A 26946-nucleotide genomic window follows, 5' to 3' on the forward strand; every position below is an offset into this window, starting at 1 on the left:
GTTGCATATTCAATCTATTATTATTAATAGGGAAAGATAAAAAGAGACACACGATTATAAATCTGAAATATATATGATGTTTATCAGTTATACATTTGGAGATTGTAACGCATTAGCCTATGTGTCGGAATTTGCAAAATTCTACGAATGCATTAATTATAAACTTATCGAACCGATTAATATTCGTTAATTGATTTATTACAATGTGTAGCCTCTATGACAATAGAAAAAATAAGCAACCATTCTGCTTTACACACGTTAATATGTGCAATTACATCGTATGTAATCCATTAACATATTCTGGCCATAATTTTCTAAACCATCAACAAATACATTACATATTGCCTGAATCTTAACGATTGATACAATCGCTCATTTTTCAATCGTATAGCGATATATGTATAACCAATGCAATATAAATTATCTTCTCTGTAAAAAATTTTGAAAAGATATTTTGCTTTCTATTCGATATTTCACATCGAATTTCACGTATAAAGCGAATGTATATACTTTACAAATTTTCCGGTTGTATGTATGTTTTTAAAAAATCTGTTGTATTATCTAAAAAAAATTATCTTCCTTTGTAAAGGAAACAGTGTATTCTTAACTATACCATATTACGAAATACAGGCGAAAAAGGGTAATCTTCTAGTCTGTTCTTTTTTGCTATTTATAATGATTTTATATTCACAAACAAAAATACTTTCAACACTAGAACTACCGAGCCCTAATCACTACTAATGTATATTGTTTTATAACAATGAGAATATGTGATTTAATTAAACTTTGTAGGATTTCTATTATAATGTTTGTTTGAATAAAGAAGTTTATCTAAAAATTTCTCATATAAGCTTTTTTTATAATATCAGGGATTGTAAAAAAATCAGAGATCAGTCATTTTGACTGGTTTGGTAGTTCTAATGTTAAAAAAGATCTTTTGTTTGATAAGGAAATTCTTTTCTATTCTTATTACCATTTAGTTTTAATAATATTGTACAAAAAAATAATCGGAGAGATAAATAAATAAACGTATAATGTTCTATGGCTACTAAAAAATAGTTACCCTGCAGCTTTATCAATATTTAATGCTGTCAAAGGCATTTCATGTTTTTCTTATTTTTCTCAATAATATATAAAATGAAATACGCTTATGAGGTCATATTTTTTTTAACGTCGATTAACTGTTAATTTTTTTTAAATTAATTTTCAAATTCTAAGGAAGGAATATGAGATAGTGATACTTTTATGAACTATATGAAAACATTGAGGATATTTGTACTAACAACTTAGTTTCAGCATTTATCTTCCACAGGCAGAATAGGAGTTAAACTTTTTTCGTATAACCGATACCGAACTTGATCAATATTTGAAATATTTGAAAAAAAGTAAGATGTAATATAAAATGGACAATCAAGTTGATCGATCATCCGAATCATGTAAAAATTGCAATCGATCATCTTTCTTGCGCATTATACAATCGAATCAATGGCCTTTATGTAAATATTATAGTAAACTATGAATTACGATAAGATTTCTCTTTTCTTTTTTCAATTTTTTTTCCTCTTTGTGACAGGTCCTCTCCTAGACAATGCCTTCTATGTTAAAACCAAGATCGAAAAGGCTTGTTAAAGAAGAAACATCAAAGACAGTTTTTTGCAGACTCATCCTCTCCATAGATTTCAGGTACCACAGCCGTTTGTCTACAAACTGTGTCTGAGATGTCCTTAGCTTTTAACGTACGGCCGAAGGGTTTTGCGCAATCATTAAAATCCTTTGTTACTTCACTGATTTCTTTGCTCTCCTGATGGTCACATGTAGTTGATAATTTGATAGTTGTCATGGGATATATATTATCGCCACCATTAGTATTCTTACCAAAAGATGTAAGCGAAGTTGTAGTCGGAGCGGTTGTGATCATATTTTGCGATTTATCAACATCCATGTAATAATCCTATGATAAAAATAATTTACAACTTTAAATTAGGATTACAATTTACAACTATAATTACAATATTATAATTATTGTAATATTTATAATTTAATTAAATAGTTTAAAGAATATGGATAACCAACATAATGATGTTAACAATTGTATTATTCTATAAAAAATGTGAACTATAAAATTTCACCTTTTCTGTGTTGATTGGATTAGTTATTTGAGGTTGCTGTGAACTAGCTTGATTGCTTTGCGCTAAAGCAATTAGCGCTTTCTGATTTTCTCTCGCATCAACCAAGAATATACTCTCCTTGACCTCTTTTGCGTTATACTCATCGATTCTGTGAATGGTGAAAATCTCAATATTATAACAATATAAGCTGGTTACAAGAATTCAAATTATAAAGATTACGTACTTATCATAAATAACTGCGTGTAATCCAAGTTTCTTCAAATGCTGAATTGTCGCTTTATCATTGTTATCGTCCCCCCAGCAAAAGATGATTAATCCAGCATCTTTCACAAATTTAACTTGTGACGGATCCCTAAGAATATCTTCTGTATGTACATTAATTCCTAAGATATCAGCAGCCAAAGCGTGTCTGACAGCCATTGCTACTGTCTGACATCTTGGATCATGATAAGTAGGATATTTCGAAGTGATGCCTTGTGTCAAAAATACTACTGGGTATTTATTTTGTTTAAGTCGAATCATGGCACAAATATCAGGATTAAAGGATGAGAAAACAATTTTTCTATTTCCTCCATATTCTAGAACGACTTTGAGTATTGTGTCCAAGTAGAGATTGAGATCAAAGGGATGATTAAGTTCGAATGTGCCATCCTGTGTACATAAGTGTAATTTTACTACGTAGAACTATAGAGATAAAATATTTAGACGTAAGTTCATTATATTTACCTTCAACTGCATAGTCCACTTAATTTCGATGTTAAATCCAACATGTTGTTCCAATTCTTGCAGTACAGCCTGCAAAGTAGGGAAAGGTTGATGGTCTTCTAAGTCTTCATCAAAAAATCTTGGATTCTTTTCTCGACCTTCAGCCACATGATAGACCTGCAAGAAAATGTTAATTTAATAAAGATAAACTAAAAATAATGAAATGGTTTGATGTAACATATTCCTGATTAAGCCAGAAAAAGTAAACACTCCATAGTGATGTAAACATGTTAAAAATAATATCATGCTCACCACGATATTATTCATATGCCATGACAATATATTTTTATAAATTTTTTTAGGAAATAATATTTTGCACTTTACCTTCTTACAGACATGTGAGAACAGAGAGAGAGAGAGAGAGAGAGAGAGAGAGAGAGAGAGAGAGAGAGAGTAAAATTGGGGAAATTCACTAAAAAAAAAATTAGTCCTAAGAATAAGGATCAAAAAGCACTTTTACAGAGATGAATCGGTACGACCACATTTATAAATCATGATAATCGGTAAATTATCTCAATTACTTATAATACCAGGGTTGGATCTTTTAGCCTTATGATCAAAGCATAATGTGCATATTATAGCACTATAATGTGATTTTTAGAAGTCACGCATTGCAGCAGTATGATATGATTTAAAAAATCGATTTAATCAATTTTAGAATTAATTTTATGTAAGCATGCAACGAATTATTTAAAAAACCAATTAGTTATAAATTTTTAGCGACAAGTTAGGTGGCGCAAGCGAATGAAAGCTCACCAGTTGGGTAACCTTCTGTTCAGCTTTATCAACGACATACAGCACCTTACCCAACGAGTCTCCCGGGTAATAAAAATCCTGTTGAATATTAAAAAAGAGACAAATACGAATAGGTATACTACTTCTAGAAGTTCATGATTTGATGTCATGTGCTTTTACATACGATAGAATTCCCTGTTGTTTTCGATTTCTGCTTCAATACAAAAAAGGAACATAAAAAGCGAAACATTGACACGCGTAGCATTATTGAAAGCCGCATTCTCCATTGGTTAGTGTTAGGCGAGAAAGATTGTTATAGTTTCTCGATAAGAAAGAAGAAGATCTAATGGTTTTCGTTTGCATCTCATGGTGTTGCAGAATGCAAATGACAGTGCAATGTTTTTTTAAGATTTTATGTTACGCCCGATGGACCCCCACGTCGTATCTAGATTGAGATAATTTAAAAATAAAATATTAAATTTTAAATAACTTTTTGTGTTTAAGAAAAAGGGTATTTATCAATAAAATAGGAAAATAAAATTCGAGGTCTTCGTTCCTAGAATATAAACTGTAAATAAATGAACAGGAATAAGAAGTATGCCTGATATCGATAGAAATAATACATTATATTGTATATTATACAATAAATACTTAGATGAATATAATATGTATTTGTATAGCAAGTACCTTTAATAAGTGTAGCTGTTCTAATGTAAGATCCTTAACCGGTATTTCAAGCATGTCCATAGCTTCTATTTGTTTTTTACGTTTCAGTGAAATGGAAACATAAAAATCATGGTAAATAACAGGTACATGATCCTTAGACAATTGGACATCAAATTCGACCATATCAGCTCCATGATATGACGCAGTCTTTAAAGAAGCTATGGTATTTTCACGTACATTAGCACAACTGAAAATAATAAAAAAATATAAATTTCCACATCTAATAATTATACAAATATTTACTTTTTCATAGTGATATAGTGATACTTTACTTTTTTGTATGGAAAGATGTACCTAAACCCCTATGTCCCACATCCAAACCGGACCACCGCTGTTCCCAATGTTTTGCGTAAGATATACTCATGTCCCATGGGTAATCCGGAATTGATTTTATCACAACATATTCAACTGTAAGTTGTCCTAAAATAAAAAAGAAAGAGACTATCTTTAACTACTTTCTACAACGGCAAAAAAAAACTAAAAATAGAAATTTAAATTATTTTCTTACCAATTGGTCTGTGTTTTGTACTTGTAATTGGTACCGTTAAAAGTCCAACACTAGATTGTAATGTACTAGGTAAGATGTAGCTGAAACCAATATGACTTGGTGGTTCTCCTGGAAAACTCCTTGAGCTGTACACGTAGTAGTCCACTAAATATGCCTGAAAAAACAGTCTACTTAATATATATGGAAAAATACTTCTATTTATGACAACACCAAATGCATCAGTATTTTTTGCTTATTCGTTATAGAACTTATTCCAATATCAATTAAATCCAATAATCAAAATAATTCATTTTGAAGAATCGCTTTCTAAATTTCTCTAGACTAAGAAATAAGAATATTAAAAGTTCTAATAATCATGAAGAGCTTATGGCAAATTATTAACAATCCTTGCTCACTAAAATTTGTAGGAACTAAACCATATTATTCAAGACATGTGTACATCTTCTGTTTCTTTTCATCTATTAAATGTTTCAATTCTCTTAATAGTATTAAACGTTAGTCGGCAAGAGCAACAAATTACTAGTAAACAATAGGAGGAGGGTAATTTATTTCCTATATAATCTAGCAATGAACCAGACCAATAATTGCCAAATGCTGTACTCTGCCTGGTGACGCGTATCCCGCAACACCTGCCGATCATTCATGATTAAATTTCGATATCAAATCTGCAAAGATTGTAATTCGGATTCAGAAGATTCTGACAGCTTAGTCTGACATTGGCCGCGCAGCGGTGCCACGTATGGTAGAGTTGATCAGCTAAAAAATATTAGTAATACACTAAAAGGATATAGGAGTGATGGGAGCCTCACCATTTTCGACGCACACAGATGGATATGAGGTGTGATAGCGTTGACATCTTTAAATTTTTGGGGTTGCTTAGGATAGCTGTGACTCATGTAAACCGTCATACATATACGTATCACAAACAGATCATGTGGACCATGAATAATTCCATCTAATTAAATCTTAATAAATTCCAATCATAAGAATACAATTATTTAGAATTTATAGATTTACAAGAGGCCAGCTTGAGGATAGGTACGGTAGGGCGAACGACAATCAAAACCATCATATCTCTGTGTGATGTCATGTGACACAGATGTAAAGTGGTAGACGATGCTTAGCATCGATACATCAGATTGCATGTTAGCATCGTCATTTGCACCAGAGGTCTTGCTTTGTACAAAGCTGACGGTTGTCTTCAATCCAGGCCGGTGCGCATGACATCGCTTCTGGTTTCCAAGGAGGGCAATAGCTGCTGAACAAGTTTAATTATCTTTTACCAAGTAATTTTAACAAATCGCGAGAGAAGACGTGGCCAGCCTACTCGTGGTCTACTGAAAACTCACATGGTATGGTCAATGCGTATCTTTAATGTATCTACTTCTCTCATGAATTACCACTAATTTGTCATTTATTGCTCTGCCAAGCCTACTATTAGGTAATCAACATTTTTACTCGCTTATTTAACTTATATATTAAACAAAGATGTACTTTTGTCTTCTATACCAAGGTGACAAATCAAAAAGAACCATTCTATGTTATTTGCTGACATTAATCAATGCATTTTTGTAGACATGCCTTTATCATTTCCATTTGCAGAACTGTCAATATAAAAGATAGAAAGCATTGATTTTGAAATAAATACTGAAAATTTATTATACACATATAATATATATTATACAAAATTGCAAGTAACGCAAGCAATAAATACTAACCAATGGTTATTCATCGTACCGTGTATTCATTATGACTTTTCGATCGAACTCATTGTGTGATTACTTACAATTGTTTCAGGATATCGGACGGCAACATTGAAGACAATAAAGTCATCTTCGTGATAAGCTCGGCCAAATTGCTCCTGAATCTTGAAGTGTGCTTCTTCATCATTCATTACCTAAAATTTATAATTAATATTTACGAAATATTCTTATATTGCAAAGAAGAATATTATACATACCGCAATTTCTGTAACACTAAAGGCAGGTTGATCAACAACATCTTGTGTATCCACAGAAAGACTATCATCTACACAATCTCCTCCAAATTGCTGTAACTCTAAGGAATTATGTCTAACTAGATTTACAGGTGTCATCTAAAACACAAATGCATTTTTTAAGATTATAAGAATATTATTATTATTATTTATGAAATATAAAATATAATTTCGGAGTACATACTTTAATGTGAAGTTTCCTATTCTGCAATCGGTTCTTCCATAACTTAATTGGATTATCAAATAGCTTAAATTGTATCACAGTTTCATCCGTTAACCATCCCCGTTCAATTTTTGAATAGCCATTGTAGTATCCAAACGAGTCTGGATCCGGCAATGAGTCCTGAGTAAAATTGCTAGGAACTGTGACAATTATTTCAATTAAATGTATTGCTCCATTGAAAGGAAATACTATTATGCAATCATATTTTTTGTATTACATATTGTAGTACATACTATTTTTCCTGATAAGACGAGGTATCATGTGTGTTTCCCAACGGCAGATAATAAGAGTTTTGGCCGAATTCTTAGTACCATTAGATTGACAAATAACAGCAACAAAGTATCGGAATTCTATATCAGTGTCAATAGGAAGTGAAACTTTTTGTGAAAATATTTGGCCACTTCTGAAAATTTATAAGAGATACATATGATTGTATGGCACTATACAATTGATATAGAATCCATATAGGCTTCCAATAATGTTTTACTCAATTAGAAAAAAAGCTGCCATAAACAAGTTTTTACTTACTCATCATCTTCATCACGGTATATGTCTCCTGCATCATCATTATAAAATTCTCTCCTACTATTACCATCGAAAAACATGGGAGGATCCTGACTGCCATTTTCTTGTGACATTTGAACTGCCTGATTGTGATTCCATGCACCTAATTCAGGTAAATTACCCACCACATATAGAACTTCATTTTTTTCTAGCTTCTGCACCTACATAATTAATAAATTCGTGTAAGAAGATGTAACATTATTTATTTTAATATTACTTACTAGAAGTAGTAGGGACTTGGAATTTAATAACAATAATTATTAACAATTACCTGGACTCTAAAGATCCAGTCCCTTTTCATTCCCCTCATGTTTGGTGTCTGTTCTGTCGCCACCTCTATGAAGTTAGTGTCACGTTGCTCCTCAAGCTGCTCCACTTGCTCCTCCTTTTTGTTCTCTACAAAGCACATCCGCTGCATATTACTAATGTTTTTCTTTTTCTCACTGTTTTTCTCTTTTAATTTTCTGTGTTTAAAGGTGTGTTCAATTCACATCAGATAATTTTCTGCAATAATGGACTTGTTGTAAAGAGTGCTAGATAGTTTCTCTAATGGCAACGTCAACTTTATCGAACATGAAAGTATACACTTTTCCTCAAATACTTTTTCATTATAGAATATATTTTAAATGCACTTTTTAATATATTATATGCTTTAATTATTTATATAATCTGATGAATGAAGAATATTTTGAATATGAATGTATCTTAAATGTTATAAGGTATTATAAGTGTAGTTATAATCTTATATATTGTATATCTTATTAAGATTATTGAATATTTGAAAGTAAACTTTAAATGCAGTACAAAAATTATTTATGACTCTTTCTAAGCAATTCATTTATTTATTTAATTTATATTTTTAATCTATCATACGTTTGAAAACATAAAACATGGAACTAGTTATTTATTTAAAGATAAGCATAATTATATATAATATAATGAAAATTTATATCAGAAAATATATAAAATTAATAATACATATACATACATTAAAATTAACTAAACACAAGGATTAAGATTAAGAAAATATTTGTTGGTAATATAATAACATGCACGTTGCTCTTACAATACATATACTTTTATAAAACATCAGAGTAATTAATTTGAATAGGAAAACAGAAATTTCTAAATAATGTGAGAAAATTGAAAGGTAATGAAACATGTTTTTGTGTTAATATTACAGTGCAAATTTTTGTGTTGCATAAAGATCACGTAATACAAAATTAAAATTAGATTTGTAATCAATATCAATCATGATACAGTCAAGCTTAGTAGAAAATTTTTTTAAAAATCAAGCATATATCACTAGCAACTAATTTGACATTCAATATTAAATCAGTTGATGAGTCCATAAGTGATTCTTATACGTATTTTGCCATTTAATATTGTAAGTAAAAATACATATGAACTTATTACAGTAAATAAGAAAGGAAACCAGAAGTTTTACTGGCAATTACAGCCATGCATCTTGGCGATTGCATTAAAAACTATATACAAGGAGATACAAAGAACATTTTGAGAACAACATTATGAAATGATATCGCACATTGAATGTCAGAAAGAAAATAATAAATGTACAATTCATGTAGAAAATATTCATACATTGATTAATTTAAAATAAAACTTTGTATATTCATATGGAGGAGAAATCATTAATAAATATTTTTAGAAATTTGTAAAATAGATTCAGTTTAAACTAAATTTTATTCCCATTAAGAAAGTATTTTTACAGTCCAAAAATGGAGGTAAAAACTATGAAAATGAGCTAAGTATTGTATGTTCCAATAATTTGTGTAATTGTTTTTTGATTTTATAATGATAGCTTTGAGCCTTCTTGGCATTGAATTCGTTAAGTTGGATGTTATTGCAAGCTATATTTTACACCATTCTTCTAGTGTAGCTAGATGTAATATTATTATTACAAATTTTTTCTCCAGATAATCCCATACATGTTCGATAGGATTAATGTCTGATAATTATGACTGTCCATCAAGATACGTCCTATTTTATTTACATTAGAATAAAGATGGTTTTTAAAGATGATCTCTACATGTTTTTGCATTTATCTATTTTTGATGATACTTTTGTAAATGCTGATGGGAATAAAATGTTGTTTACACTAAATTTATTCTACAAACATGTCAGAATATATATTAATCAAATTTTTCCCTTAAAATTTACTACTGGTATGGAAATACATATACACAATATTTTATTTTCGCTTGGTTACTGTACCAATACTTTCCACACCGATTGCAATACGAGGCAGAAAGAAAAGTTCTTTGTTTACTACCACGGATTTTAACTTCGTATATGCTGCAACGTGTTATATCTAATTATGGTTTACCTACTTTACCAGAAAACTTCGGTGGGTTTTACTTTTAAAGCTTGGTTGGCAGTCTGCTATTCGCCTCGCGCAATGATATACGTGTTATTTTACGAATGCACAAGGCAGTCGCTTCCTATTTTTTATCGTATTTGTCATAATTCTCCTTTTCACAGCACGACATAACTATTTTAACTGTCGCGATACCACGTGAAACGACCAACTGCAACTCACTTGGACCCACTGGCACAACACGAACCACACAAGGGCTTCTTTAGCGAGTGAAACAATGGTCGATTTGGCAACACCGTGAACGCGGAAGTGACGACACCGATGGCTCAATAGAACCACCAATTCGAACAGACCGAATTCTGTACTATCCGAGTACTATTATTCTTATAGTTTTTTCAACAAATGCCTACATATTAGACACCCACAAAATTCTAAAACACTCTAACTGAATGATTAAAAATGTCTCATTCAATAAAAGTCTGGAAATTGTCAAATTTCAATCGTATTTCTTGAAGCTTCAAGAAACCACTTCCTGTCCGCCATACTGTGGCTACAGAACATAATATGTTATTTCCCAATAAAAATATATCATTAGGTAACACCATATTGAATTTTATATATTCATCAACAAATTACTGCTGCAATTAAATTTTACTTTTAAATTTATGACATATCTTTTGTATCTTTTCTGTCTGTATACCTGAAGTATATTCAGCAGGTATACACCTGTTTCCATTGTATACTTCCAGTTCTGTAAACTGCTCGTTGCATTTTTTTATAACATGCTCACATCGTTTAAAGGATAAACGACATACTATAAATTTTCAATTTTACAGTCACAAAAATGTAACACAGATGCACATAAAATCTTCTCCCTTAAGATATCGATGAATGCAAACAAATTATTTAATATTTTATTATTTATATGGTATTTCTTGGCGAGGTGGGGGCGGTAATTTTATTCTTTTTTAATATGAAAACATGGAGGTGCAGAAATTTTAATATATTCAAGTAGAAGATGGGTAATATCAGGCTACAGGAAAGCAGTCGTTAAAAGAATGTCCGCATCGACTACTGGGGGAGGTAGACCTATGATAAAAGTCATGACGCATTAAAAGAGGAAACTACTCACTGCAGGATGATAGGTGGTTGAATTGTGGTTGCATATTTTTACTTGACTGTGTGCAGTAAGTCGCGAATGCATAATCATGCATTCGTGAGAATGTATCAAGAATGCATGCGAGAATCAATTGTTCGAACTGCATCAAGTTGCATTAAATAATATTCCTTTGTATATGTGCGAAGGAAAGGTACATTTATTTACAAAATTTCTGCAATGATTCGTGCACGTGTCTCATTTTCATAAAATAGTTGATTAATGACAATAGACACATATACTTGTTTTTAACTGAAAGTAGTAAAGTGCTCCAATAAATGTCCTCTATAAAAGTAAGACCATAGAGAGGTATGTTATAATTGTAAATTTTATTTAGAAATTTGGAGTAAGAGAATAACACTTATAATCAAAGGTAAATGTAACGTGATTATTATAGTAACATATAATTTCATTGGTTATTTAATTATTTATGCAGTGTAAAACAAGACGAAGAAATGGATTCGAAATTTTAATAAAAAATGTTGAAGTTCGCATGTAAATGCGGCATTTTTTATTCAAATTATTGCAGATTATTTATACGTTACGCGGCTCTTATAATTGAAGCGTTCAGGGGGTAAACTTAATAATGTAACAGTTCGGTAATAATCGAGTTATTATAATTCATTCATGAACCCATCATTTCACGCTGTCTTATCATAGAATGGCAATAGACATATACGAATGATAAAGTGTATGCACGAGTTATACAGTTCACAAGAGTGACTGCTGTAACGTATTTATTTTTGGCTGAATGTCTTTGGGTGAATGTTTTTGGATGAATTTCAATTCAGATTTACAATTTTTTTAGGATAAGAAATTTAACATATCAAAATGAGATAAGCTGATAAACGGACTCTAGGTAATTTTAGCAAAATCAACAAAGAACAATTTTCCTACTTTTAACACTAAAACTAGCAGATCTGTCAACATAACGAATTTTAGATTCTTTATTTTACAATTTTTGACGTTGTAAATGTTTTCATTACTATATATATATTTATTCAGTAAAAATATTTTTATTGTCGCATATATTTATCAATTTACTTAGAGGTATTTTGTAATACAAATCGTGGAATTTTTTTATAAATCTGGACGTAATACTTTTAAAAAGTAATTCAGATTAGTCACTTCCACTCGCAATTAGCAGTTCTAGTGTTAACGTCATAAAACTTATTTTAATTTCGTTGCTTCATATATCAATAGAAATAAACTAAAATAACTACATAATATTCAGTAAAACTAGCCATTGTAACTGATAATCGTCGGGAAAACCTAATGACTATGCTATAATTTTAGCAGTGAAGCATTTCTTCCACTACATCTTGTATTACAATCGAAGTCCGACAACGTCACGCTATATGAGAGCAGACTTATCGAAACGTGAAAGGTGCGCGGACGTGGTTAGGAGCTAGAAATAGTCAGCTATTATCAAGTTGCTGAGATTGCAATTTGTCTACCTTAAATGATTTACGGCGTGTCGTTAACGATCATGGGAAATTATTGTATAAAATGTTATCCTTGTCCCTAATATTGTTTCAAGTACTTCTTGCTCTCCTCGATTTCGTGTACGGTAGCACTGGTCTCTGTCGCTTATTTTCAATTGATAGCGTTACTTTTAGTACAATGTGCTTGTAATTCTACAGTTCCCATAGAATTAGGAAAAGTGCAAAACAGTGGGAAATACGGAAAGTACGGTGAGAAATTTCAGACAACTAAGTAGGCAAAGGAAACTAAATGTATGAGTAGACGAGAAAAATGTGCATATAGAGATAAATAGGAAAAGCATAAAACAAATGCATAAAATGCAAAAATATAGGTACTCATGTGTAATAGATATGTATGTAGTATACATGTATGTGTGTATATATATGTTTTACATAAAAAAGCATCCACTTTTTACATCTAGTTCGCAAGTCCTTGGTAAAATAACTGCCAGTTTCTAATTTATTGAAACGTAAATAATCGTGCTGCAAGAGAATTTTTCAACGGTAACTACCATAATTCGATCGCATTTAAAAGGATATTGTCTTTTATGATTGTTAATTTATCTCGTTCAAATGGTTTTCTTTTTCACATGCTCTAGAAATATTTACCGATTCAAGTTGTTATCATTTTACGCACTTTTCTTTTCCTATTTGTATTTTTTATAACTTTTCGAGTTTCTGTATCTAGTCGTACTTTATCGATAAATAAATTTACCAAGATGTCAAGAAAAATTAAGTGAAAAAAGATATTATTAATCTAATTTAATTGAATACGATGACTCGTCGAGTCCTCTGAAACTATGGCAATCTGTATAACTGCGAAAAATCGGTTCGATATTACTGCATTGCATTCAAAAAACTTTTTTCTCACGAGTATTTATAATCCACGAAACTGAGTTTTTTCTTAATAAAGTGCGTAATTTCGGTAGCGGAGTACACGAGTTCGTATAAAAATTTCGGAAAGTAATATTAAATGCTTTTTTAAAAATAAATTAAATGTAATTTATTTATTACATTATTAAATTATGTTACATAGGTTTGCAGATTCTACTTTGAAGTGCTATGTTTGTCTACTTAGAACCTAATAAAGTCATGATGAAATTTCTAAATGATAATACTGCACTTTCCTACTCAGATTTAACTGAAAAGATAATTTCTTTATTGATATGATTCCTGTTGTCGAGACCATCCCAATCATAAAAGAGGATGTACGTATCATAATTTAATTGCTTGATCTTTGATAACTTCTGATTATTCCAGTAGGGGAGACCGGGACTAGTTCCGGGGGTAAGTTTTTCCGATGGTAATATATTTCATACAAAAAAGAATTGCGTTATGCTTTCAATTGTTTTGAAAGCGTGGACCGATCACGCCACGCCGTCAACCATTTTAATAGCGTCCGTGACATCGAATCGTGTAGTTTTAGATAAGATAGTAGTCACGTACCAGGTAAGTAAATGTTTCGCAGTCATTATTTTTTGTCTAATTCAATTATTTAATGTCAATATCGTCTATATAGAAATATATAGACAAATAACATTTAAGAATATGTTGTAATAGCATTTATTACAATATTTGAATATATAAACAAAATATTTCTATACATTGCCACACATGTCAATTGGAGCTAGTTACTCCCGCGACTCGGGGCATATTGCTACCGTAACAATCTACCCCACCTCAAATGTACAAATAGTTCCTGTTGCGTTGCGATGCATATTCTAAATCACAGCCCAAGAAAGAATGGATTTAGTGTATGCTATGTAAGAACTGAACTCACATTAAATGTATAAAGAAAGTAAATGCCGTGTCATATATTTGTCCGAACTGTGATCCTGACGAGTCGCTTAATGATATTTAATTTTTTTCATTTAAAAGGTTATTTCTATTAGATTTAAGTAAAGTTGTTCCTAATTTATCATAATATTAGATTATTATTTCCATTTTACTACATTAAAAACGAGTTTCTATATATGAAAAACTTATTGCAACATATTAAATTTGAGTTGACAATCTTAAAGTAGAATAAATTTTACAATGAATTAGTCAGAAACGAAAAAAAGTAACTGCATTATTTTTTAGTCAATTTTTATGTTTTCTCAAAATCGTAACTCCCCTACTTTCAAAATTAGACTGGCGTTACGGTTAGTACACATTATTATCCTTGATATATAAATATACAATAAAGAAATATTGAAGAATCTTTCTCCTCGGATATCTTTATTTTTTATGCTTGAGAAGATATTCAAATCAGATATTAAGTTAGTGTTGCGAGAACTCATTGCCAGTATAAAGTTCGCGCTAAAATAGAATCGTATTCAAAGAAATGCATAGGTATAACGTGTCTCACTTGGACAAAGTTCAATTTAGTCAGTGCTCTTCAACCTCTACCGATTATTTATTCCCACTAATTAAGATCCACAATTTTGTTGATAATTCAATCAAATGTTTTTGCTGCCAAACTCGTTATTTTGCACAACATTTTCAAGCAGAAATAGCAAGCCTGTCCTCAGTTTATTGCATCTCACTATAAATAGTAAAATAAATGACCGATGTCTAGAAGAGTTTTTCGTTCCTTTTGAACCAGAATGGAGATTATTGACTTCTTTGGTTCTTTGAGTTCTTATAGGGAATGGTATGCATCTACGTACAAATTTATTCAACTTTCAGAAACGGGTTCCGAGTATCAGGGAAATCTTTTAGTGATAACCTGCACAATTCTCTGTCGGTTTCCGTATAATTCCGTCATTATTCTTACGACATCATGGGTCCGACAGTGGGTCTGTAACTGACAGTGGGCACTGTGCACTAGATAGCTGTTTCTTCATTCCTTTCGTTGGGTGGAGAATAATGTAATAAAAAACGGACGAGAAGAATGTAAAGAATTCGAATCATTCATTGAGAGGTTGCATTTTAGATAAAGAGAAAAATAAATGTTTCATAAAGAGATTTGTGGGAGAACGTTATCTTCGAAGCACATTCTCCATTTTAATTGCAATGAACAATACTTTACATATAGACCATATTCGAGACTTCGAAACTTTTATTTTCTCATAAAAATATAAAATATAATTGAAATAAGAAATAAAAAACGTCTTGCATAGGAATGGATCATTTTTGTTGAAGCCGACTTTAATCAGTAAAGTCACCTACAGAACTAGTTACAAAATTGTCATATTATCTTTTACATAAATCAAAGAATACTTAAACGTAGATGTCGTATTTCTGGTTCAAATAATCAACATTTCTTGAAAAATTGAGATTCATAAAAGTGAATACTGTAAGTTTTATTTATCTGTTTTGAGGAAACATTTGGATTTTTCAAATTCTGATAATAATTAATAATATATTTAAAATGTTGCAAAAGCCTTATATTAAATTTCTTTTTATGGAATTTTCGATATTAAGACAATATATTTTTAGTTAATTATATCTAATACGCAATCTACATATATCTATCTATATGTATATCTATATGCAACTCTTGAAATCACTGAATTTACAAGAAATGCACAACAAAAAATGGGGAGCTCTATAGGCGTGTTTCCATATTCTTTAAAAAAAAGAAATATGTACACCGATAATTCCAGTTATCAGTGAAACATGTGCAATGTGTAAACACTTTTGCCACACGCGATATCGTACGTCAACTTACGTGTAGACATAAATTGGCACTTGTTCTTCCGCGTTACTTTATAATAATACTAATATAATAATAAATGCATGGAGCAATCGATTGGGTATAATTTGTAGAATTATTTACAGAACAGCGTAGACTAAGGTGTGTACATTATCAGATAGAATGCGTTTTGTGAACAATAAAGTCAATCTGTTTTAATAAATAGAAAGAACAGATCAGGTGTACACTTTCATTTGCTTTGTTTTTAATAAACAGAAAGTGCTATAAATGAATTAATTATGTTTGGACTAATATTTAGGAAAAGAATGTTACTGTATTAAAAAATATATAGAATATTATTTTTACATTCTATATTTCTCACAGCGTTATCTAAATAATTTTTTTAATAATTGTATTAGAATCTCTGGAGTTTTAAATATTTTGTTTCTGTACGTCAACTAGCAATTCAAATGATAAAATATCTAATTTTTATGATCTTCTCGAAAAATCAAGATGTTAATCTACGCAATTTATTTGTTAGGCAGATACGATCGTTAGTTTCACGTGCCCGGTAGACAAGTAAATTAATGTTTCCCATAAACATCTTAAGGTAAATATTAACACATACGCACTTGACCAACGTCCGGAATAAATTGGTCCCATCAAAATAGCACCAAAGGAGGTCATATTTTTAACTACAGTAAATCTTTCTAACTGTATCATAAAATCTTATGTGTGGACATAAAACGATCAAACATGTGCACGAATTATTCTCGTTAATAGATATATTCTATTTTAAGACATCTACTCAACTACAAATGAAATAAGTAATTTTCCTGAACATTCGTTCAACAAAATGCTACTGCAAATTATAATGCTACCTTTTAGTGTATCAAAATGCACTACAAATATACTTAACGCAATCGTTATTTATTCTCAATAATCTTACACGATATGCCAGCGTGTAAAAAGTTATACGTGACTAGATAAGCACGTGTTCAGACAACAAATTTGTTTATTTAAAAAGCAAGACGTAGTAGAAATAATCGAGGTAGAGTATGTCGCATAATAATGAGCCGTTGCGAAAGTCGTAGGTACTGTGTTACTTATCGATCTGTTCAGATCGTAGCCGCACACAACAATGCAAAGTAGCAAAAAGAAAAGCATTCTACAAAACAAAACAACATATTGTTCAAGACCATTATAGCTCTATTGTCCTATCTTTGTTGAGACGAGTATGTATAGTACAGCGCTTCTAACAATGCGCCATATTTTTTATACTTGCACCCTGGAAAGTGTACGGATTAAGGTGAAAATTAAAATGATTAATGATCACCATGTGACAATTTATTAACTATCAACTGTTGAAAAATATTTCACGCTCCTCTTTTTTTAGTGAAAAAATGTGAAATAGTGTTTGAATTGCAGTAGGTATGGATTACAAGTTTTTTAATAAATAGGCCTTAGAGATTAGGTATTTAGGCTAGTTTTTTAAGTGGTCTGCAAAACGACCTTCATATGTACGTTTAAATTGATTGTTTATTATTGATTAATGAAAGACTGCCGATTTTATGCATTTATGGTACATATAAGTAGGTGAAACTTAAAACAGCAGATAGGTGGAAAGAATTTAAGAACATTGAAATATTATTTTCAGGTTCTTAACATTATTGGAGAAATAAATAGATTTTTGTCTGATTCTTGTTTCTTGTGTCATTGTTGTTGAACACTTTTAATTTGCATAAAGTTCCACAGTCTGTTAATAACATTTACAGAATATCTTGTCAAATTATACATTCAAGATTTATGCAGTAAAATCTTTTCAAAAGCAACTTCGAGCGAAGGAGAAAAAGAATAAATATATTCTGATTTAAGTTTGATTTTATTGAATGTTTTCTTCATTGGAGTAAGAAAATACTTCTGGCAATATCTGTAACAATTTTCCAGGGTAAGAACCCGAAGGAATTTATCTGACTCACTTTGTATAGTTAGTAAATTGAGCTGAAGAGAAATGCTTAGGCAACAACCATTGTGCAATTGACAGCAGTATATTTTACATTCTGTTTCCTCTAAATCGGGAGTTCTGTAAGTGATGAAATATTTTTGAATGGTACTGTATTGCACAATCTACATCAATCGATAATTTATGACATGTACTCTGTGCTCGCGGCATGGTTCAGTAATTTTTTTTCTCATTAGCATCGATTAAGATCATCCTCATTGTTGCTAGCAGTAGGTTCATGCAACTTCTAACACCTAAAATTTCTAAATATTTTTTACTATTTATGTAAATAGTTGCGTTCAATCCAATAGTTAGCGGATACAGACGGAATAAATTTTGCGATACTTTGAAGTACTTTTATGGTTGCGTTTATGTCTTCGCTTTATACATATGTTGCTCGGATGTCCGCCATATTTAACAATATATAACAATATATATTCATGCCTCTTTTCAAAAGTATTTCATTTGGAAGCATAATTGCTATTATGCAATATCTGCACGTGATGAAAGCGCGTGCATTCGTGGCATGACACGTGTATTCCATGATAGGCGGAGCAATCATAGAAAATTGGTTTGTTGCAAAAAGGCATAGCTACATTGTACTATTATCTTTATGACTGTAATAAGGTAGAAATATTGAACAGTTTTTCAAACACTCAGATATCGTCTTTGAATAGAAAACGCCTTCAACAGTCTTATATAACTTTTCCACTGCATCATCAAATATAAATAATTGTAGAGTACTTTGTCTTAAAGAGAAGTAATTGTCTGAAACTGTTTGATTCGTGTTGAATGCAAATTATGAAAAATGTTCAATAATGTTCCAGCAGACCAATATTTCCAAATAAATTTACACAGATTGCAACAAATTTATAAACAACGAATACATCCTCAATGGTAAATGGTAACAATCCTCAAATGGTAACAAATACAATTAAATATAAATAAACCTATTTCATATTTTATCCTCTCGCTCTACGGTATTTATTTTTAATTTTGATTTGAACACTAATGGTTATTGCAGTTTTTAGGAGTATGTATTTCCAAGTAAGTGAATCAACGAATAAATCACAAAAGATAATTTACGAGCACAAGGTAATATGTAGTACTTGTTTAACGCAGACGATTTAAACAATCTAAATCAGTCGACTATATTTCGCATAATAATCAAATACTATTGTGAAACAACCTCGAGGAATGTAAAATGGCGAATTGTGATTGTGGAATAATAATATTTACTTCTATTATAGCGCGTAATAGCAATAATATTTTTCAGGGTATTATTCTAATCGGCAGTGTTTTGCTTAATGATCTAAACAAGAAATAAGAAAAACGAACGTTAATTTCAGTGTCAGTACTTCAGTATTTCAGTGGCTCTGTTGTAAGTGATCAATTTACATACATATTGCAGAACTATGTTCCGCGACCATTGTATAAAGCTGACGTAAACTCAGGAAAAGTCGTTTATCAGCTGTGTCTGTTTATCGAGCGCCGCACGTTCTATGAAAAGTGAATGCAAGGTTCAAGTTCAAAGTCCACACGAAATTTGTATTTTCGTTGTTTTTCTACTGTAAATCACAGTTGAGGAATATTTACAAATGTTATATACTGCTCAATCTTCGAATAGACTAATTCATAGATACAAATGTTTTATTCTAATAATAATGTTAGGTCATAGTTTGCCAACTGATCACTGACGTTGAGGAGATCTGGGGAAATTTATTTTCAAACTAGTATTTTGCAATACATATGTATTTTCAAGCAGTAATTTTGTTAATGTAAACAATTTACCAATAGGGGTGTCCAATAGAAAAGATTCTGAACCAAAAGTGTGGGAAACTATTCTGATTTATACAGGGTGTCTCGCATTTTTCCGTTAAAAATTCATGATAAAAATACAAAGTATGGTTTAAACGTTGTTAAATTTCAAAATAACACCTGCCTTTGTTCACATAAATTTGACATCGATAAGTTATTGAATTTATTTTTGATTTCAGTTGGTTGCGATTTTATCCAATCTTTTGTACACACACACATTAGTGTTATCATATCTTTCACATTTCTTATATTTGTTACAATTTCTCAACAAAGCATTTATGGACTTTTTGTTACACAACATTTTAATTTTATTTTTACTTGTAGAACACACTCCCGAAGTAAACACGTGGTGTATATCGAATTTAGATTTCTTGAATCATCTGATCGTGCAATATTTATCATACAGAGTGTACACAGGGTATTTCCTAAATTATGGTACAAGCAATCAAAAAATGATTCTACATCCAGAAATTAATCGAAAAGAAGTAACATTTTTTCGCTTAAGACCCACTTTAAAAAAAAATGAGTTTAAATATACGTTAGGCTCACGTGTCCTAATATTTACAAGTAGAAATGACATGTCATGATGGACGCGTCAGTTGATACCAATTCAAGCGCACACGTATTTGCTGAATCTTCGAACTTGCTTTCCTTGAGAACGAAAGCTTAAACAAAAGAATTATTCTTGACTTATTCCTGCACGTATAGATTCAACTCGTTACCGCCTGTATCACGATTTCGAAAACATCCTGTATAATGTTATAAAAATGTACCGCATTCGGTTTTAAACGCGAATAGGTTTGCCGACATTCTTGGGAAAATACGTGCCTAAATCAAACGATCGACTTATAAAAAGATAAGAAATCAAGGTACAATTAAGATACCAAGTCGAAAGTCGATTGCGGTTGCTTGCGATAGATCTAAATAGTAACGAATATACTCTGATTAGTTTCCTCCAAATGCGATTAGGTTTTTAGTTTTCAGTTTTCACGATAATTCGTTGCACGTAGACTGACTCATGCACTTTCGATGTAGTCTATAAGAATCGCTCGGTTTCGAATCTTGATCCCCACTCAGCTTTGTGTAGATCGATACTACGATGTGACATATTTATGTAAACGCAGACAGAAAGATGACCCGAGCACCGAAAACGCTGTCGGATGCAAAAGTAATAAATTATTGGGTTTATTTTCGGCTGTAAACAGAACGCGAAGCAGCGCATATGTTTCGTTTTACAGTCGAAAATATGTGCTACGAATGTGTTAGTATTGGTAATTCTCTGAATATCGTGACACTCGATAGAAGAAAATCGATCGATAGCTTGCATTCTGACATAAGTATGAACTTATCTTCTTCTATCTTAATTAGTGACAATAATGAAACGATTTTTCTATGAGAATTGAGGATGCCATATGCATTAGTTTTCGATTCCCACCATAGGAACAAACAGCTGATAAAAAGTGTTCAGTGAAACACACCTTGAAAGACAAATTGACGTAAGTAATCGTTGGTTATCGAAAGTCAAATAATGTTTGCGAAGTTCGCCAGTTGGTGGTGCGTGACATTACTTACTATTTGTGTTGACACGTGTGCACTATATAATCAAGCTCTTCTTCTTGTGGGTATCATAGCAGAGGAATTAACTACAGAACGTGGGCCCGAGGTGTTTCACCGACGAGTGGTAAGCACGTGCATACATTGCAGTAAAGATTTTTGCAGCTGTTAGATTAGTACCAGTTACAAGTGAACGGACGTGTACGAGAAAAAGTCAGTAGACGAAAGAGACTAGTCGTCTAAACACAATGACACAGCTCCTGTCGACGTCGAAATACTACTGACTCTTGGCGTCGAGTTTCAATCAGGTTATGCAAACCCCTCCACTCCCCCACTTTTCTGTTTCTCTTGTGTACCTACGCACGTGACTCGCCGATACGTTCTACATTTATACGACCCTGTATACCACTAGATGTGTCAACATAATGTGATTGTCACATGCAAGGGATAAACATATTGTAAATTTCCTTTGTTTTCTATAATTTTATAAGAGTTTTTGCTCCATTTATGACTGAAATAAAATTGCTTTCATTTTTTTGTTTTCTATTTATAAAAATTATTATCTGCATCACTAATGACAACTTTCTGACAAAAATATTGTTTTTATTTTGTTATAACATAAATACGTTTTTTCTTTACGACCATATTAATCTATTACGACCATTATTAATCCGTCATAAATGTTGTTTTCATTACTCATTAATAATAAAAATTATTGTCTGTTTCACTAACGGCAATTTCGTGACAAAATTATTGTCTTTATTCTTTTGTTATAAATATCGTTTTCTTTACTCATTCGTAATGAGAGTTACTGTTTGCTTCACTAATGTCACTTTTGTGTGACAAGTGTCTTTATTTCGTAACACAAATATAATTTTTCTTCTATGATAAATAATTAGTTTTACCCTTTCGTGACAAAAACTATTTTCTTGGTTTATTCGTGACAAAAATTTTTTTTATTCCTTCACAGCAAGAATGTATTTTTTACTTTATCATGACGTAAATATTTTTTTATTCCTTTATAGTAACTATTTGTTTTTATCTTTCAATGACAGAAATATTTTCTTTCATAACAAAAATTACTTTTTCATGTCTCAGTTAAAATAATTTGTTTACTCCTACGATATGAAGTATGATAGAGGAAAAGCTTTTGATACAATGATTTGAAAATTATTAAAACAGGGTGATGATCTTTGTAATATTACATAAAATAATTATAAAATTTTATTAACAGGAATTTTAGGTTTAATTATTCTAGTTTTATGGAAGATGTGATTCAATATATCATATAATTAAATCTATGACACAATGATAATTATATTAAAATTTAAATTATTGTCAAAGATTATTTGAATATTTTCTTACCATTAAATTTTAGTTTCAAGTTCGACTTGACCTTATTTTCGAAAGTGGGATATTTGGGAATGTTTGTTATTTGATAAGATATTTTGCTCTATCTGTTCCATCATTTATTTTTATCTTACTGTCATGTGTGGATGAAGAATGAAAAATGTAGATAAGTCATTTTGTGAAGGAAAAGATTTTTCGTACTGGCAATGAGATCACTACATCAAATTGACTTTGAAGGATATTTATTGTTCAGTTAATATATTTTTCTAAGAGAGGGGGAAAGAGAGAGAAGAGAAAGAGAAAGAGAAGAAAAGAGAGAGAAGATTAGACTCATAAAATATGATATACTAATCTGTTTCTAGTGTTTTCGTTAAAACTTGAAAATGTTTTCATTATTTTAAAAGCGCTATTATGTTGAAGTTTATTAGAATTGAAACTTCTTTCATACCATCTCACCGCTTTAATTTTTTAGTTGCTTTAATTACAATTTTAAATACAAAATCAAAACATAAATGAAACTATATAAATCTTTCCAAACTGTTTATCTCTTTTCAAAGTTATTACAAACGTGGAAAAGATTTGGACAATTTTCAAGATAAGAAGATGATTGCAATTATACAGTCTACGAATTATTCAACAGTCTAAAAATATTCTGTTAGAAGGATTTACAAGCGTGTGTTGGGGGTGTGTCATAGACAATGAATTATAATACTTGACATAGTAAAGTCATTAAATCGATTTAATTATCTTCCAAGCATATTTTACGTAACAAGTGTAATGCAAGCTCCAATTTTTCCTTGCATAACACATTTGATTAAACAATTTTTCATCTGCTTATGATTAATGATAATAAAATCAGAATGTATGCATTGCAAACGTCACTATAATTCTTCATTGCATAACATATTTGATTCAATAATTTTTCCTTTGTTTACTGTCCATATCAATAAAATCGTAGTTGTACCTACAATATATTGACACTCGTTACACCGTACAATTTCAGGAAAGGCACATATTACAAACAAATAAGTCTAAATAAATTTATTAATTTAAAAAATTATTGTACAGTCTAGCAAATTGGAATATACATATACACAAATGGTATGTATCTGCAGACTGGAACGTATTAGTTCATGATTAAGAGTCACGCGTTTATTGAGATCATCAAAAAGAATTAATCTATCAAATAAAGATTCGGTGAACTTTTTGTGTCGGACTTCATTCTCGATTGTCTAGTCGTTATCTTAATGAGCAAAATTGCATTGCTCCGGACTGTATGTTGAAAGAAGAACAAGATTACCGTGATGTGTACGGAAATCGATTAATATGTATAATACGGATCAAAAGAAAGTGCTTTTTCTTGTATGTATGTATATCTCTTTTAATCTATTTGAATAAGCCGGGAAGATGAACTCATTGCGGTAGAGAAATAGATAGTTTGCTGGTGTCCAACAAATAAGATAATGCTTATCAAGGTCAGACAGAGATAATAAATGGTATATGAAAACACACGTGTTTATTGCATTATCAAAGTTCGATAAATACGCGAACGAGCCTATGTACTGTTCCGGGTTAATGAATTAGGACGTGAATTCAAAATCTGCAGTTATATTTTATCGCGAATTATTAAAATACTGCCCGTTGATCACTTATCTCGTAATTTCAGGTACAAAAGTCGCCAGTTTGTTCCGGTAAAAAAATATATATTAATTATTAAACATTAATTACGCGATAAATCGAATCCCTACCCCTATTATGCATTTTCATCTGCTTTTTAATATACATTAATGTTTATATGTAGTTAAATACGTATTAATATAGACGAACTTCAATCGTCGAAATATTTATTTTAGAATTATTTTAAATCACTATTTCGAAATTACTAATCACAATTTCCATAAAAATAATGTGAGATCGTTCCATTTGCCACTTGAATAATGTTACACATTATAAAAATGTGTAGCTCATAGTTTGGCTTTGCCAAAACCGCTATGCGATAATGCATATTCGTCAATTATCTAATATACATATATTTACATTTAAGGTATCTATATTCACATATGCAATAATTTCTAAATATTTTTTTTTTAATTTTCTTATATATACTTCTTTGCATTTCTATGTTTTTAAAGCTATTTGTATTTACACTTACATTCTATGTTTGTATTCAACAGTTTAGTCAGTACAAAAGATCTGTTTTCTGCTTAAGCGCCTGTAGAAATCGCTGTGCTATTTATATCGTAAAAATATAAATTATTGTGCTTGTTACTATTGATGACTCGTTCACTTACGATGAAGTAATAATGTTCTGTGACGCAAATGACTGAAACGCGTCATAAACGTAATAATTTATGATTCCGGATCTATGCCGATTTAGGCTGACAATAGTCTTAAATTCATTTTTTGTGGCGTATGTATATTTTCATTGGATGAACTATAACATAATTCAAACAACGACGGTGACGAGAATTTAAAAACAATTTTCATTGTAAATAAAATATAACTTATACTTTTGTCCATATTTCCTTGTAAATGCCAATAATTTATTGTTTCTGCAAAATAATGACCGTTTTAAAGGTTATTTCAAAAAACTTCATTTCAAGATTTTCCAGAAATTGATAATCACACTGCGAATCTTTTGCATTCATGATAAAAACGCATAAATGCATAAGAACAAAGACATATTATTTCTAAGTAATTAAAATTCCTGATAGGAAAAATACATTGTTATCCAACTCCTGGTTCTAGACATTAATAAAGATAATTTCTATTTTGCATAAAGATCCGCAGCCTATTGATAATGCTATAGCTGCATAATTTGTGCGCAGCAAGGTTCTGTGGTTTTATTTGGGACCCAACAGTTTCACGTATTTTTAACATTCTAAGTGACCTTTTTTCACCAAAATGGATGCAACCATTTGATACTGGTGTCGTATCAGCGTCATGTAATACGCTTTTCAACATAGTATCACAATTTCAAAAGCGAATGCGTATCGTACTGTATCACAGCTCAGTGGTGGCCACTCCCCAATATTGTTGCATCCGCGTGGTGTCCTGTTCGAGGGAGTCCAATCCGTTTCTTTCTTGAATAACGGCGAAATCGTATTCGAGATTATACGGCATCAGCCTTTGCAGGCTGCCGAAGTAAGCCGCATTCGGACCTCCGTTCAGTAATCTCCTGCCGCTACCAAATCGTACGATAGGTGGCCGCGGAAGGGAAGGATTAAAGGATCTAGCGCTCCCGAATCTCTTCGATAGAAAAGGCAAATTGCCTCCTAATTGAGGAGTGGATCTCGATTGACCTCGTCGCAATGGAGTTCTCGATAGAGTGTCCAATTCCTTGTCGAATAAGAGCTGGGTATTCTGCTCGAGCATATATTCCCAACAACGGAACTGCTCCTCGCTTAATGCCCCGGACCTCTCGGAGACGGTGTCCTCTTGCGTTCCGTGGCAAGTCGAGACCTAGCAAAATTCATCGATTTTCGATGTTATTCATTTTTACGATTGCAAGTTTTATCGTGGCTCGCAAAAGTATTCGAATAAGCGAGTGAAACTTTAAACAGTAAACGTGAGCATGTTAGACTTCAGTTCTTAAGGTAATGCTGAACTGTTAGTTCACATAATGTATATGGTACTAACAATTATAAGTAAACTGCGGATTTTTGTGCAATATAAAAATTGTCTGCATTAGTTGCAAAAGTTGTATACACATTTATTTATTTCCTTAATAATTTTAGTGAGTTGAAATCAATACAACAATAGCTTAAAATTCTTTAAATGATTTCACTGTTTTACATTTAGATTAGATTAGATTAGATTTTTGTATAAAATCCGCAGTCTGATTATAAGGTACAAGTATCAAAATTATATTACATATCAAGTTTGAAATGAGTTGCATGATATTTGCAGAAGTTATTAAACATTCATTTTAATTTTGTGCTGAAATATGATCGCGAAGTTATCGTTAATTTTTAAGTGA

At 31.1% G+C, this 26946-nt stretch overlaps 2 protein-coding genes across 13 annotated transcripts in view; both read right to left on the minus strand.

Moving 5' to 3' along the window:
- Positions 1-54: 54 nt before the first annotated feature.
- Positions 55-21910, minus strand: LOC117218680 (glycerophosphocholine phosphodiesterase GPCPD1). Of its 12 annotated transcripts, XM_076527875.1 has the most exons (16): positions 21636-21903; positions 7918-8150; positions 7611-7807; positions 7316-7485; positions 7044-7222; positions 6824-6958; positions 6650-6760; positions 4864-5017; positions 4628-4775; positions 4317-4542; positions 3651-3728; positions 2856-3011; positions 2353-2780; positions 2130-2277; positions 1876-1951; positions 1773-1801 (listed from the first exon to the last, which is right to left on the minus strand). In XM_076527875.1, exons 2-16 carry the CDS (start codon positions 8062-8064, stop codon positions 1782-1784), a joined length of 2373 nt encoding a protein of 790 aa, XP_076383990.1. In that variant the 5' UTR covers positions 8065-8150; positions 21636-21903; the 3' UTR covers positions 1773-1781. The 12 variants fall into 12 exon arrangements, with proteins under 12 accessions (XP_076383970.1, XP_076383974.1, XP_033323118.1 ...); XM_076527855.1 differs by having other exon boundaries at positions 55-1951; positions 21798-21910; XM_076527859.1 differs by having other exon boundaries at positions 55-1951; positions 7918-8042.
- Positions 21911-23688: 1778 nt separating this feature from the next.
- Positions 23689-26946, minus strand: part of Phlpp (PH domain leucine-rich repeat protein phosphatase) — a 185422-nt gene continuing 182164 nt past the window's right edge. Inside the window, exon 18 of the mRNA XM_033467284.2 lies at positions 23689-26429. Within this exon, the coding sequence (XP_033323175.2) occupies positions 25971-26429 (459 nt within the window). The 3' untranslated portion in view covers positions 23689-25970. The remainder of the gene's footprint in view (positions 26430-26946) is intronic.

Source organism: Megalopta genalis, chromosome 1, assembly GCF_051020955.1.
Source record: "Megalopta genalis isolate 19385.01 chromosome 1, iyMegGena1_principal, whole genome shotgun sequence".
Classification (NCBI taxonomy): domain Eukaryota; kingdom Metazoa; phylum Arthropoda; class Insecta; order Hymenoptera; family Halictidae; genus Megalopta; species Megalopta genalis.

Excerpts from the sequence above, each read along its gene's own strand:
- LOC117218680 (XM_076527855.1), bottom strand. The coding sequence starts at position 8,064 with ATGCAGCGGATGTGCTTTGTAGAGAACAAAAAGGAGGAGCAAGTGGAG. Across the intron at positions 4,543-4,627 it reads ACATCTTTCCATACAAAAAA|TTGTGCTAATGTACGTGAAA; the intron begins GTAAAGTATCAC and ends TATTATTTTCAG. Across the intron at positions 2,781-2,855 it reads AGTGGACTATGCAGTTGAAG|GATGGCACATTCGAACTTAA; the intron begins GTAAATATAATG and ends TTATGTACACAG.